This window comes from Carya illinoinensis, chromosome 6 (assembly GCF_018687715.1).
Source record: "Carya illinoinensis cultivar Pawnee chromosome 6, C.illinoinensisPawnee_v1, whole genome shotgun sequence".
In the NCBI taxonomy this organism is placed as follows: Eukaryota; Viridiplantae; Streptophyta; class Magnoliopsida; order Fagales; family Juglandaceae; genus Carya; species Carya illinoinensis.
In genome coordinates, this window is record NC_056757.1 from 12,184,891 (window position 1) to 12,201,866 (window position 16,976).

Sequence of the window (16,976 nt, forward strand, 5' to 3'; positions counted from 1 at the left end):
AAGATAATAATAAGCTTAAGGAACCATAAGGATCAACTGATATGGGAATTGGAGAGGAGTGGATTTTTAAGTGTGAAAAGTGCTTACAGATTGTTCAGGAATATGGGTACCACAAGAGTAGAGGGGGAGATTTCTACAACAAACAGACAGAAACAATTTTGGAAAGTTATCTGGAAACTATAGATTCCCCAGAAAGTTAAATTATTTGCTTGGAAGGCATGTTTAGATGGGTTACCAACTAAAGAAAATATTGGGAAAAAAAAAAAGCAGTAGAAGATAACTCATGTCAACTTTGCTCATCTGGGATAGAGAATTCTTTACATGCTCTTTATCTATGTCCATTGGTAAGGGCTATGTGGCAAAAGCATTTCCTAACTTTAAAAATAGAAGACACTACTTTATAGTTTCTAGATGTGGTGATTCAAGTGCAGGATTGCAACAGCAAGGAAGAGCTCGAGGTCTTTCTAATGATTGCATGGGCCTACTAGAGAAGAAGGAACTTATAGCTTTTTGAATGGGATCAAAGGAATGTTGAAGAAGTGATAAATAATGCTCTCTCTTTGCATACTTCTTTCAAGGAAATAAAAAGTCTAATTAATCCATGTAGTTTCAAAAGGCAGATTCATTGGCAGCCACCTCCTGAGGGTACAATCAAGCTCAATGTGGATGGAGCAAATTTTCATAAAGAAAACACTGCTGGTGTGGGCATAATTCTCAGAGATAGTGAAGGCAAGGTATTGACGTCGATTAGCAAGAAAGAACAAGCTGTGATGGATACATTGGAAATTGAGATCATTCAATTCTGAGAGGATTACAGTTCTGTATTCATTTAGGTCTTCAAGCACTAAGTATTGAAGTTGAATTTCTTCTCTTAGTCAAAGATACTACAAAGTCTGAACCTTCAAGCTCGATCCTTGGCAACATAGTAATTGATATCAAGCAGCTCATGAAAGGAATACCAAATTGTTCAATCCCTCACATTAACAGGGAAGACAACCAAGCTGCACACAAACTAGCAAGATTTGCTAGAAATGTAGAAAATACAAGTGTATGGTGGGACTCAGGTCCAAGTTGTATTCAACAAGTCCTATGGACTGATTTGCATTTGTAATTTGGTTTGATCAGTAATGAAAGGTTTCCTACCAAAATAAATAAATAAATAACTCCCTACAACATGCGACCTCCTATATATCCTCCTATCCTTCTCCCTCCAAACTAAAAGAATGAACTTTCTTATTCATACATCGGCCTTCCACTCATTAGTAATTGATCCAAAAAACAACCTTTCAAAACATTGAAACTTGTCTCCAAAAGAAAAATCAATGGTTGGAAACTCAAAGTACTCTCCTGGCATCGCAAGACTCTAATGGAAACTCCTTCAACATTTATACAACCACCATGCAAGGGTTCTTGCCCTTCCAAAATAGCACCTCAGATGTAATTATTTTCTCCTCTACACAAAACCCCAACCACAAGACTTCTTACTTTGAATCAAATGAATCATCCGAATCACGTACGGACCTCTTATCCAAAGGAAGTTGCATGCATAATTCTAATTAGAAATGGATCGTCATTTTCATATAGTTTGACCACTGGATTCCTTCAATCCCAAACTATATATACTCCGCTGGCCTTTATCAACTAATGGCAACAACTTCTTTTGATTTGATGTCCAATTATCACATACCCAATTGAGCTTGTAACAAAAGGGAAAGGAAAGGAGACATTTGGTTTCTTCTTTTTTTCTTCATAAACAAAGTAGATAGAGTGGTCAGGAAACATTGAATTGTGAACTACCCTATTTATCTTCAGAAAGCTTAAAGAAACATTGTATTTAAGCCCATATTATTCTAGCTAGTAAAAACATGCATTTGAAATTGTCGTACGTAATACCAGCAATTATAGATATTATACAAGAAGATATATGGAAACATATGGATCGATAAATTAGCCTGACTGCCTACATATCATATATAAGGGCATACAAATCATGTCCAATCAGAAAACCTAAATCAATACAAAAGAAATAGAAAAAAAAAGGAAGTGAACTATGCTCACTGGAAAACCTTGGCAATGGAATAAGCAGCTACGGATGCAATGGCTCCAATGAGGACAGTTTGGAAGGCGCTTTTGAAGGTTTGATTGACCATAAAATAACCCTTAACAAGACCAAAAAATAGCAATGCCCCTAAGTTTAAAGCAATCAGAAATGCTATGCACAACCGCAAGATGCCCCCTCTGCGGCCTCGTATCCTATGTGGCATAAAAAACACAACCGCGTCGTTTTCTTTTGAGATAGGATTCCCTCTGATTTTTCTTTTCTCTTCATTTCTTTCCCTCTCCTTCTTTACCTCCGTAACCTCTCATTCACTTCGATTTCCCTCCGCATTCTCATCTCATAAAGCTCGAAGCCTGGCAAAAAAACCTTGAGAAAAATAGAGGAAAGCAAAGGAAAATCTGTTTGGTTGCCGAGAAAATAGAGGAAAATCTAAAAATAGTCTGTAACAGCCTGTTTGGTTGCCGATAAAATAGAAGAAAATCACACAATAGTCTGCAATAATCCATAACAGTATGTTTGGTTGTTGAGAGAACGGAGGAAAATCGCGCATATCCTACAAATATGAGATTTGAGACAACAACTGGTAGATCTCGTGCGTTCGTCGGCATCGTGTGGTGTCTTCGTGTGCATGTGGCTGGAAAAAAATGATTGCGGTTTGGCAAAAAAGTGATTAGCTTTGTTGAGTTTTGTCGATTATCTATTAATTTAATTGCTTCATATGTTGAAAATCAGAATGGAAACAAATGGATGAAATAAAAGTAGTGAAATAGAAGGGAGAACGTATGCTTGGGTTTGATGACAAACATAAAGAAAAAAAATGAGACCCAGAAAGAAAATAAAAATGCATTAGGGCATAGCAGACTCTCCGTTCATTTCACAACAAGTCTTAGAAACCAGAAGATGGGTGATTTGGTGGGGAGGAGTTGATGGTGGGTGAAGAGAACACCGAAAATGGTAAGTTTCGAAGTTGGGTGAAGTGATGAAGATGAGGAGAAGAAGAAGTGGGTGGCTCGGTTTGTTTTGTTTTTCAAATTAGAACGACGTCATCTAGGGAGTATGCCAGGTAGGACCCAAGGCCGCGATGGGGACGCAGGCCGGTTGTCCCTAGCATTTCTCTAAAGCAATAGATACAAGAAGAGCCTTCCCGTAGCAGCTGGGATTAACATGTAAGGTATTAGGGGCACCGATCCACCCATTACATACAACATGGCTATGATTAAGGCACTCTGTGGTTTCTCTAGTCCCAGCTCAAACCTAAATCCATTCATCAGATCATATTATTAATATTATATATAAGGATTAATGGAAGTCATTTTACAATAGTAATATTAGATCTTAAAAAATAAAGGAAAAAAAAAAGCATTGGTTTTGATCAACTCACTTCATCATAAAGTCAAGCCAGGCTTGAGGGTTCCTCTTTAAAGCATTAATATATAGCAGGTTCATATTCATGAGGTTCGACCCCGTACTGTGATAATATTTATGCACATTCGGCGGCTTCTGCATTTTGTGAACACATAATTTATGACATGATTACACTTAAACTTCTAATTCTACCAAAGAAACTAAAGAAAAAGTATATTATTAAAAACAAAGTTAAGAACATCATGATCATATGTGATATTGGTGAGCTAGTGAAAAAAGCAAGGATTCTAGTCTTCGATCGACGATGAGGGTTATGATGATGGTTCTGATAATATAAAACGGTAATTAATTATCAAGTAGTTCTAGAATAATTAAATTAAGACGCGTGCAGTACGTACTCTCCCGATCTTATTATAAGATGTCATATTGAATTAGAATTATTAATTATAGTAGGATTTGTTTGGGAATTGATGAGATGAAATAAGAATTTCGTGAATAGTAATAAAATATTTTGTAAATAATAGTGAAATGTTTTGAGTTAAAATGTTTTATTGGGTTTTGAGAAATGAGAGAAAAAAAATTAAGAAAAATATTATAAAATTAAAATATTTTTAAAATATTATTTTTTAATATTATTTTTATTTAAAATTTTGAAAAATTTGTATTGTTTGGAAGTTTGAGAAAGTTCATGTAATGGTTAGATATATAATGATTAGATTAAAAAGTTAAAAATTTAAAATTAAAAAGTATTTGCGTTTAAGTGAATTTTGGAAAGGAAAAATGTTATGAGAATTTTGCTGTGAGAATAGATCATCTCACTTTTCAACCAAACTCTAAGTAATATTATATATGAGAAATGCGCTTGGGATCATGATAATGGGTCCCGAGCATTTCTCCCAACAATTTTATTTTTGTTTTCTTTTATTTAGTGATTAAGTAAGTGTTTTTTTATTGATATTGTGAGTTTTTTTAAAATGTTTAAGGATATGAAAATAAATAAATAAAAATAATAAAAAATAAACAATTAAATCAGATCATTTGATTTAATTATTTATCTTCAGAAAACTTAAGAAACATTGTATTTAAGCCCATATTATTCTAGCCAGTAAAAACATGCATTTGAAACTGTCGTACGTAATACCAGCAATTATAGATATTATACAAGAAGATATATGGAAACATATGGATCGATAAATTAGCCCGACGTACTGCCTACATATCATATATAAGGGCATACAAACCATGTCCAATCAGAAAACCCAAATCAATACCAAAAAAAAAAAAAGGAAGTGAACTAGTTGTCGATGAGGATCATGGTGCATCCATGCATGCAGTACTATGCTCGCTGGAAAACCTTGGCAATGGAATAAGCAGCTGCGGATGCAATGGCTCCGATGAGGACAGTTTGGAAGGCGCTTTTGAAGGGTTGATTGCCCGTAAAATAACCCTTAACAAGACCAAAAAATAGCAATGCCCCTAAGGTTAAAGCAATAGATACAAGAAGAGCCTTCGTAGCAGCTGGGATTAACATGTATGGTATTAGGGGCACCGATCCACCGATTACATACGAAATGGCTATGATTAGGGCACTCTGCAGTGCTCTCATTGGATCTGGTTTCTCCAGTCCCAGCTCAAACCTAAATCCATTCATCAGATCATATTATTAATATTATATATAAGGATTAATGGAAGTCATTTTACAATAGTAATATTAGATCTCAAAAAATTATCAAGGAAAAAAAAAAAGCATTGGTTTTGATCAACTCACTTCATCATAAAGTCAAGCCAGGCTTGAGGATTCCTCCTTAAAGCATTAACAACAGGTTCGTATTCATGAGGTTCGACCCCGTACTGTGCTAATATTTCTGCACATTCGGCGGCCTCTGCGTTTTGTTAACACATAATTTATGTTATGATTACACTTTAACGTCTAACTCTACCAAAAAAAACTAAAGAAAAAGTAGATTATTAAAAACAAAGTTAAGAACATCATGATCATCATGTGATATTGGTGGGCTAGTGAAAAAAAGCAAGGATTCTAGTCTTCGATCGGCTATGAGGGTTATATATGATGATGGTTCTGATAATATAAAATGGTAATTAATTATCAAGTAGTTCTAGAATAAATAAATTAAGACGCGTGCAGTACGTACTCTCCTGATCTCATTATAAGATGTCATATTGAATTAGAATTATTAATTATAATAGGATTTGTTTGGGGAGTGACGAGAATAAATGAGAATTTTGTAAATAGTAATAAAATATTTTGTAAATAATAGTGAAATGTTTTGAGTTAAAATGTTTTATAGGGTTTTGAGAAATGAGAAAAAAATTAAGAAAAATATTATAAAATTAAAATATTTTTAAAATATTCTTTTTATTTTAAATTTTGAAAAATTTGTATTGTTTGGAAGTTTGAGAAAGTTCATGCAATGGATAGATATATAATGATTAGATTAAAAAGTTAAAAATTTAAAATTTAAAAATATTTGCATTTGAGTGATATTTAGAAAAGAAAAAATATTATGAGAATTTTGCTATGAGAGTAAATCATCTCACTTTTAAACCAAACTCTAAGTAATATTATATATGAGAAATGTGCTTGGGATCCCGATAATGGGTCATGAGCATTTCTCCCAACAATTTTATTTTTGTTTCTTTTTATTTAGTGATTAAGTAAGTATTGTTTTTATTGATATTGTGAGCTTTTTTTAAAATATTTAAAGATATGAAAAAAAAAATAACAAAAAATAAATAAATAAATAAATAAACCAAATCATTTAATCTTATCGATAGGTGTAGCACAACTCTAATATTATTGATATGAATTATTTATAATAGGACGAGAATAGCACACGTACGTACGAGATTCTCAAAAGAACTAATATTTTTCCAAAAGAAAAATAATGAACACAGTACTGTATAAAAAGCGCGCAAGTTCTGAAACTGAGCTTTGTACTAAATAAGACTTTAATTTATAGGAAAAGTATTACTATTATACCTTAAACTTTTAAAGCAATATCGCGACAAAATATAATATGAAAAAAAGTTATGGTGGTGACATGTGCATGCAAGGGTGTGCGTCTTCTTTCAAAATGGAAAAGTTAGTAAATTAAAGGCCAAAAATTAAGTATTGTTGTTAACTTTAAAACAAATTTGAGACATTTGACCTTGAGACATGGTATAGTTAATGGTCGATAAAGATCTTTCTATAATTTTTGTCCCAATCTTAAATTTAAAATGATAGATCTACATATGAGGTACGTGATTGTATTATATTATTGAAAAATTATTAAGTGCTCTCGTATTACAAACGACGTAGTGCTCTTATCCTATCCCAATATGTCATGTAATTAAAAAAAAAATCTATGCAAGCACTTGTATCTATCTGTATCCGAGCCTACTCGATAATTTTTATATATTAATTAAGAACTTAATATTACCTAGATGTTCCTACATGATTAAAAGGGATAGAATTTAGTTTGTATATATGTTTATATTGTCCTTGAGGAAGTTTCCATATTATAATATATATATATATATATATATATATATATAATGAATCATTGAAAACACTGCATGCATGCTTGGGCAATGTGATGGTGTAGAAAAGAAGACAAGCGCGAAGGCGGAGATCAACCTATGTCAGGAACGGCAATGATCTCTTCTTGCTCTCTCTTTAGTTCCCTGGAATAGTGGTCAGCTTCACTCTTTGCTGCAAGATACCTGCATATATATGCATCCTTAGAATCTTAAACTTCTAGTTTTGAAGAACATATATACTATATAATAATATTGGATGAAAAATCCCCAACATAAAAAGGAGATTTTAATAAATATATAAATAAATAAAAATATATACCCTCCAAGCCCCATAGATATGGCACCAGCAGCAACTTCAGCAATTCCAGCAATGAGTATAATGGAAGACGGAACATCGGCGCCGGACAAACCCGCCGCAAGAGCAAAGGGGACGGTGAGGCCATCCGAAACACCAAGAATGATGTCACGGACAATCTCACTTGACATGAAGTGTTTCTCCTCGTGGTCTTGGAGAAGCAGAAGATGCTTCTCATCACGGTCTTTGTGACCATTTTCTGCCATCTCCAATACTAAGCTCTGAACTGCACTGGACACACACTAGCTAGCACGAATGGAACAAGAGGCCAACTAAAAACTAAAATTTCCAGTACTCACTCTTTCCTGAGACGAAATTGGTGACTGATGCCAGGGTATATATAGGAAGAGAAGGTGAGTTAATTAATTAATATCAATGTCTGTATGCATATTAATTTGAAGTAGTCCACAATAGTTTCTTTGGGTCCACTTTTTGTTGTGCTGCAGCGTATCATTAGGTGGGAAAATCAAAAGTTGTGTTCACTCTATTTATTCCGTTCAATCTATTTTATAATAAAAATAATTTTATAATCTAACACGTTGTATTAAATTATATCAGTTTGTAAATTTATTTTTATAAAATTTGTTTTAACTAAAACATTTCTCATTCTCATTAATTACTTTATAGTCCTAACATGCGGAGATAACCAATAGACAAATGTTGAAATTATCTTAATTCATATTATCTCATATAATTATTATAATTTTTTCAAATTTTTAAATAAAATATAATAAATAATTAAAAATTTTAAAATTTTAAAATAAAAATTACCTTAAAAAATTATATTCTAATAATATTTTAATTTTATAATATTTTTATTTAATTTTTATAGTAACCTATCTCATTTCAATACTTATTATCCAAACCAGGATGAAATAGAATAAAATAATCACTTACAGATCAGCAAAAGAGTCAACATATTAATTCACTCAGAATGAATGATTAGGCGTGTGTGTGACAGAAGCCGTTGTGCCAAGGTAAAGGCTAGTGGGGCTGCTGATATTTCTGATCATGATATATATCGACAAAGCTGGGTAATCAAACATCATTATCCGGAAGTCAGATTCTGTATTTGGCATGTGGCTGCCACACTCTCTCAACTCAAGTGTTTGGTCATATGTTTTGGATACAAGTGAGGGTTCATGGACTTTACGCACCCGCACTCACACAATAGCTACTTTGATTGACTTATTACATTATAAATTAATTGGTTCTCTGTTTGGAGTCCTAAAGTTGAATTTTTCATCCAATGTGAAAGCATTTAAATACTCGTTTGTGTTGGCATAAAGTGGCTTACTTTGTCGGGGGGAAGGCTTCCTCTCCAATTGCCAACTTTTTTCTTTTCCTTTTTCTTTTTTTTTTTTTTTTTTTTTTTTTTTGTTTTAAACAAATAGTTTCATAGATAAAATTAAAGATTATATAATAGTGGAAGTCTCCCAACAAATATTTCAAAATAAACAAAATACAATATCAAAGACAATAAAAAAAAATATATTTAGAGTTAAAAATGACTCCCACCTATTTTTTAGAAGAGAAAGCCATTTGAAACAATTTTTAAATAGTTTGATAAATAGACTATTAAACCCTAACGAAAAATTATAAAAAAAATGTGCCACAACTTACTTATCTGAACTGGCTATAAAAGTCTTCTACGCTCACTTCATGTTGATTTTCATATTCACAATCACCATCTTGATTGCCAACTTGGAAACGTTTGTCTGTTGAAAATTTTAACGAGTTTCCAGTAATCATGATGTCCTGATCAAATCATTTTCTCACTAAGATCAGGGAAAATTAATAAAGGCCATTTTGGTTTTTATTTTGAGCCGTACAAAAGAAAGAGGTCATGATCAAATCACCTAGCTTGCACGCATCTCAAATCAAGACTTCATTATTTTCTCACTAAGCTAGCAATTGGAAGTGATCACATTGTTTTGGATTGCCTGCTAAGCTTATATGATCTGAACGACGTTGCCCCTAAGCTTTTGAGAAATAAACTCTTTAATTTGAGGGTTTCCATATATCATATATAGGAACTGTAACTCAATTATTTAAAGCCATGTGATCTTATTAAAAGGTTGGGCAAAACATTTTCTACTACCGTTGTTGGCCATTATTGCTTTAGCTTTTCTCCACCAAATTCTCCGTGTGGATTCTCTTTGGATATTGACGGAAATGTGATCACTTTCTTCGACATCGATCATCATAACCATTGCTCCTTTATACAAAATGGCATGTGCTCTCTCTCTCTCTCTCTCTCTCTCTCTCTCTCTCTCTCTCTCTCTCTCTCTCTCTCTCTCTCTCTCTCTCTCTCTCTCTCTCTCTCTCTCTCTCTCTCTGTGGCTACTATATATATATCTTGCTCATTGTTTTCAATGTTTTCTACGTACGTAGGTTCAATGAGTGTCTCAGTAAACAATTCATGAATGGTCATTTATTCAATGAAATTAATGCAGTTTCAATATTTGTGGCTGGCCAGTTGCGTGACAGCTAGGAATATATATATATATATATATGGTCTGACATTTTGAATATATTGGACAGTCATGTTTTATTCATGTCTAAATGTATGATTGAAAACCTAGCCATGCACCGAGTGACATGAACAAATGAAAATGAGAAAAGATAAAGAGTGAATTAATGAAGTACTGATGGTGTTGATCATGGTTTCTGATCAGAAATTAAGTGGGTCGTGTAATGCATGTCTTGTTTATCTTTTTATGGCACAGAATGAACAACGTCTTCATGCATCACACATGTTATAATGATCATTAGTTACTGCTAGCTAGCTAGCTAATTGAAAGATCATTTCTCGATCGTCTACCTCCCAAACACAGAATATCTCATGGGATACGAGATTTATAAAGTAGTCATTATTTTGGTCCCAAATGGCCATAATTTGAAAAAAAAAATTAAAAATAAAAGGTATATGTGTGTGTGGGGGGGGAGGGAAGTAGTGATCATTATATCTCGTTTCTATTATGGCGGGTCTCGACCCTCTTTGCTTTTTTAATTTGTGCACTCATTGGCCTTCGCTATTTTGTTTTTGTTGCCATAAACCAACCTCACATGCACTTGGAAAAAGTTAAAAGAAGAAAGAAAAAAAGAAAAGAATCACTGGAAATCCATGAAGCAGTGGACCATACGTGATGGGCACAGGCCAGCCACACGCCTTGCAGACATTTTAGGAAGGATAAGAAGACCGGTGCCCGATCTGGCTTTTCTTCTCGCTGTACTTTTCAAAATTCCACCAAAACTTATAAAGTTAAGGAAGAAGAAGAAGAAGAAGAATCACTGACAAACAATGAACTGGCCCATACCAATATTGTGTAAATGGCACATGGTAGCCACACGCCCTGACATATTGGAAAGGATAAGATCAGCACGGCACGGGGCTTTTGCTTTTTCACTTTTTTCACAATGCGCACCATGCCAAAGCTGATCCTACGGCATAAATTTTTCTGAATCTTTCCCTTCTTTGTTCTCTTCCCTAGGGTTCTCTAGTCTACTTGAGTGGGCTTGAATAGTGTCGACGTGTCCTCATGTGAATACAAGTACAACTTATATATATATATATATATATATATATATAATACATATAATATATAAGTAGGTTTTATCACTTTCTCTTCTAATTGGTTGCTTGTTGATCATCAATTCCGTTAGTCGTTTTCAATGCTAACTTATATATATGGGCCATCGACCAACCCAATGGTAAAAATGCAGCGAATGTTCAATGTACTGTTATAAATATATTTTCTCATGAACTTAACTTTGGTATTGGCCCAACAGACAACAGTGAAGACATTCCATTCATCCCATAATCCATTGTGGGTCGTATATACGTCTTATGAACGGTTGATTCCATTGTTAGTGACTCACTAGAGTACTGACAAGCACTCCCAAAAACTCTCTCCAAGTAATTAAGCTTTATTCATAACTTCTTTATAATTTAAGAAAAATACAAAATAAAAAACTAAAGTAACAAAAAAAAAAAAAAAAAGAAACGATCGACGAGATATATAAATGAAAAGCGAGTAATCTATTATAATATATAATTAAAGAAGTATTAATAAAAAAAAATGCTTGAAATATTCCCTCGATGTTGTAATGGTCGGCGCAGGCATTAATTATATATAACTTTTATTTACCAATTTAAAATATTATATATGTCATGATATTATTTTTCAACTAAGGAAAAATATCCATTACAAAAAGGAAAGGGAAGAATTCTACATTGTCAAAATGAAATAATGCCTAATTATTAGGTATGCCCTAATATATGAATTAAATTCAAAAATTGAACAAGTCATCTATAAATATTATATATATATATATATATATATATATATATTCGATTGTAATTAATTAACCCATATTGATATAAAGGATATTCGATGTTAGATCCTATATATCATCCTAGATGACTGATGAACCTATGGCCGCTAAAATTTACTTTCAATAATATGGATTTACATTTCAGAATATGATCTTTTTGTATAATTTTAAAAAAATAATAAATTCAACCAAAATAATCATATAATATAATTAAAAATATATTTAATTTTATAAAAATAGTTTTTTTTATTTTAATATAAAATTTATATAAATCAGATATTCTCCTTAGAATTTACATGTATATCACACTTTAATGCTATGAAAAGGGGTCTCACATCATTACCCGCCCACCATCAATTTCCCATTAACTCACCGGCCTTCAGGAAAAGGACAAGTCTTGAAGTTGAGGGACTTTTAATGGTAAACAACGATGTGCCATGCCGCATGCGCTTGAGTTGGGTCATCAATGTGTTTAGATAGGATCGAAGGTGAGGTGAATATATCAAGCTTTTTGTCATCTGCCTACAAAGGTGTGTATATCAGGTCGCGTGTTCATTATATATTTTTTTCTTATTTTATATAATTTTTGTATTGTTTCCTTAAGAAAATTAAAGAAAAGCAGGCTTTCTTGTTTTGTCACATTCATGGCTTATAGGTCCATCTATATATATATATATATATATATATATATCCTAGTGAAGATACGCGTAAGGCACGAATGCCACTTGCGTATAGCACCTGATAGGCTGATAGTGGAGAAGTGGATAGAAAAGTTCATTAAGCTTTCGCCCATTGCGAAGGACTCCTCAATGCTGTGACATGAGTAATATATAGGAATCTAAATTTGCAGAATCAGTAATGTTACGAGCTTCTAGTAGAAAATTTCTGACCTAGTAACATTATGATAGGTCATTCGAGGAAAAAAAGAAAGGAAAATTTATGACCTAACAACGTTATCATCTCATAAAGATATTTATAGAAAAAGTATTACAAAAGTTCTTCAAATGTAGACTTTGAAGAGTAATATATACAGCATGTATCTAACACAGATCCAAACAGTCATACAGAAGCTCTCCAATGGCAGGTTGTGAAGAACAATATATACAACACAAAAGTTTTTTTAAGGTAACAAAACGTTGTTTCTGCAGTTTGAGGGAAATATATTCATCTGGAACTCGTGTTGTTGTTTCAGTCACTGAATGGATAGACAAAAAGTTAAATTTTTTATGTCGTTTTTGGAATTGATCTATTTTCGCACCAAGGTGTATGATCCATTCTTTTTCTAAAGCTTGTGTCACAAGACTTTGTAGATACAGTAAATGTTCCTACATAAATTAAATTTAGAAATTTAGAAAATGTTGACAAAAACTAATACTATATAAAACAAATGCATCTATTTAGATGTATTTATTTCTCTTTTAGTTATGAGGATGTTAGATTTTATGACATGGCTTTAAAGAGGTTTTTATAAATAATAATGTTTTAAATTTTATGTAAGAATTTTATATACATAGAAATGATAATAGATAAAATCTTCTCTATTAAATAATTTGATTACCTCGCTAATGTGATTCATGAACTCAATTGTTGTACAACTCATTGCTTCTTTTGCTGCTGGTCCAAACAAATGGCTACCAATTGTCCAATATCATCTTCTATGTCAATATAGGCTCACTAAGTGAAAATAATAAAAATGTAGTTGTGAGTTTGAATGAATTATTAATATGGAAAACTTATGATATTAGAAGTTATAGATTAAAATATGAAGGAAACATATATACTGTGGCTATGAGTTGCTTATATTTTTGCAATGATAATATAGGAACCCTCATACCCCCTTATCTTCTTTTCTTCCCTCCCCTCTCTTCTCTCCCTCACACCGCACCCCTCTCTTATGTTTCTCTATGTTTGGCTTTGATGTCTTTATTTTATGGATGTATCCTATGAAAATTTGTGAAGATTTCATTGTTCAATTTTAATGTCTATGAATTTATCCTCAATCTATGAATTTTAATGTCAAGGAGAAACACTTAATGGAAGCTTAGTGGCAGAGGAAGACGTCGTGGATTGAGAGAGCAGAGGGAGAAATTTAGAAAGCATAAATGTGATTTAGAGAAGTCACTAAGGCAATGGATTCATCTTCCAGAAAGTCATCAAGGTGGTGGAATATAGAGGGACCAAATCGTGAATTAGAAATGCATAGGGGTAAAATCAAAAAGCATATTGTGAGACCAAAAAACACTATTGCTTTTTGCATTGGGGCTTTTATATATAAGAAGATATATAATGATAAACAACATAATCAAATTGACTCATGAGAGTGTTAAATTAGGTTGTGTTTGATTGTTGGGATGAGTTTCCAACTAATTATTAATAATTGTGTTGGAGAGATTTTTTCCAAGACCTGAAGCCCAAGAATATAGGCCCAGAAAAGGGGTGCCCAAGCAACTCAAGTAAACCCCAACCTAGGGAGGCCTTCGAATCTGGAAAGGGAGGGAAATAACGGATGCTCGGGTCTCCGCCGGGCCACCTGACTCTAAAGGAGTAAGCTTGGCAAGTGGTCCACACAGAGCAAAAGAACCATGATCTACTGACAATGAGCGACGAGGAGAGGGGCAACCCAACGCATCACACTCACGACATTTAGATATGATAGAGGCAGTGCCGCATTAAATACTTCTCCAGAGGAGCACACCGCATTAAATGGGCATGGCCAGAGAAACAACAGGAAACACGCCACCCCGATGGCAAGGCATGGGTCTCTAACCCCAAACGCAGGTATAAAAACGACTCCCAAAAACTGAAATAACGGTTAGACTTTCTAAACTCTTCTCACTACTACGTCTCTTCAACCACTTCACTCGAAGTATTACTAACTTAGGCATCGAAGGCTCACCCAGTTGCCACCACGGACTCCAGACAATCTTTAGTATCACTAAGGCCCAAGATTGAAGACCCAAGCTGCTGAGGGTCTAACCCAAAAGCGTACGAAATACGACGTCAATAGTAATGCTGTCTGTGAGATCCTAAAAAAATTTCATGTGTCCTTTGTGTGCTTGCAAGAACCGGTTCTCAGACAGCTCAGGAGCACAACGAAGCAGCAGCATAGATGAATATGGAAACAACACAACCAAAAGGAACAGAGAGGGAGACACATAATGCAATGACTGACGAACTAAAAGACACTAAAGGGGGAACCAGCACCATTCAAACGAGGGAGAAGGTGCCAACCGCTCTCCCGCTTGCTTTAGAATGCACCCCAGTAGAAGGCGAAGTACGGGATGAGTGCGCACTCAAGAAGGTGAAGCCAAACAAGCCGCTGGAGCTAGTATTACTAGACCCAAACTGACTAGAACCCACCACCACAATCGGCACCGGGATCGCCGTCAAAATGAGGGTCTCCCTGCAATAACTCCTCGTGGAAAATCGAGAAGTCTTCGCCTGGAGTCATGAAGACATGTCGGGAATCGACTCAATGATCATGCAACATCACCTGAGTGTAGACCCCAAAGCCAAAGGAGTAAGTCATCCAATGTGGACTTCGGTTGCTCACAGATAAAAACACTACAATTGCCGCAGAGGTCAACCAGCTGCTCGCAACAAGTTTCATATGGGAAGTGCACTACCCAGATTGGCTGTCCAATGTGGTGCTTGTAAAGAAACTAAACGGCAAGTGAAGAATGCGCATAGATTTCTCCAACCTAAACAAGGCCTACCCTAAGGAAAGCTTTCTGCTTCCTCATATCAACCTCATTGTGGACTTGACCGTGGGCCATTGTATGCTGAGCTTTATGGATGCCTACTCCAGGTACAATCAAATCCGTATGAACTTAAATGACAAAGAGAAGACTTCTTTCATCACAGACTGAGGGTTGTACTGTTACTCAGCCATCCCGTTCGACTTGAAGAATGCGAGGGCCACCTACCAGCGGTTAGTCAATCGTATGTTTAAGGACCAAATCAGGAGAAACGTGGATGACCTGCTAGTCAAGAGCAAAAACCCCGCATAGCACCTAGACGGTCTTCGAAAAGCCATGGTGTTGAGGCAGTACAAGATAAAGCTAAACCTAGCAAAGTGTGCATTTGGCATGGGCTCTGAGAAGTCATAGGCTTTATGGTGTCAAAACAGGGAGTAGAAGCTAACCCGGAGAAATTGGAAGCCATCCTGGATATATCCCCTCCACAGAGCATTAACGGCATACAGAAGCTCACAGGACGAGTGGCGACCCTCAACTGTTTCGTGTCGAGGTCAACCGACAAGTGCCTTCCTTTCTTCAAGGTGTTGCAGAAGGCTTAGGATTAAAATGGGGAGTGTGACGAGGCATTCACCACCCTCAAAAAATACCTAACCAGCCCCCCGTTGCTTAGCCAACCCAAATGCGGGGAGACCTTAATCTTATACATCTCCGTCTCCCCACAAGTGGCTTCCTTGGATCTAGTATGAGACGGTGGTGGGGTTCAGCATCCAATATACTATGTCAACCGAGCCTATAGGCGGCAGAGGCCAGATACCCCCACATGGAGCAGCTCACCTTCGTTTTTGTAGTAACCACTCGAAAGCTCCGCCTCTATTTCCAAGCCCACTCAGTCAAGGTCCTCACTGAGACCCCCTGAAAAAGATCCTACAAAGACCGAATATCTTAGGTAGCCTCACCAACTAGGCCATGGAACTAAGTGAATTTGACATCAAATACGCCCCACACATCTCTGTAAAGGGACAAGTACTAGCAGATTTCATCGCGAAATTTTCAAGTTTCCTTAAAGAAGCTGAACATGCACAACCCATGAAACCCTAACAAGTCTTTATTGATGGCTCATCTTACCAAGCTGGAGGGGGAGCGGGGGTGCACATCATTACAGATAGAGGCGAGGAGCACGACTACACCTTTAAGCTGACATTCAAGACTACAAACAACGAGGCAGAGTATGAGGCGCTGTTCTTCAGCCTGACAATCACCAAGTCTTTGGGCACTGAAAAGGTGGAAGTTCAGGTCAACTCCCAAGTTGTGGTCAGCCAAGTACGTGGAGAATTCAAGGTGAAAAGCAAGAAATTGAAGAAGTATCTGACGCTGGTAGAGGCTGAGCGCACTCACTTCAAAGACTTCCAGATATAACAAATCTCGATGGTCAAGAAACACAATGCAGACTGGCTAACGAAAATGGCATATGAACAAGAAGCTATCCCAATTCTAGAATCAGCCATAGGGATCAAGATGTTGGGAATTAGGCTGGGGGCACCAGATTGCGCTACAGACATCCTCAAGTACCTAAACACCAACAAAGTACCTGACAACAGACAAAGGGCAAGGAATGTCA

At 35.2% G+C, this 16,976-nt stretch overlaps 1 protein-coding gene across 1 annotated transcript; it reads right to left on the reverse strand.

Annotated features, from left to right (window-relative positions):
- Positions 1-4,520: 4,520 nt before the first annotated feature.
- On the reverse strand, positions 4,521-7,641 carry LOC122312911 (vacuolar iron transporter 1-like). Its single transcript, XM_043127584.1, has 4 exons — positions 7,287-7,641; positions 7,065-7,150; positions 5,193-5,307; positions 4,521-5,061 (listed from the first exon to the last, which is right to left on the reverse strand). Exons 1-4 carry the CDS (start codon positions 7,526-7,528, stop codon positions 4,761-4,763), a joined length of 744 nt encoding a protein of 247 aa, XP_042983518.1. The 5' UTR covers positions 7,529-7,641; the 3' UTR covers positions 4,521-4,760.
- Between the last annotated feature and the right edge of the window lie 9,335 nt (positions 7,642-16,976).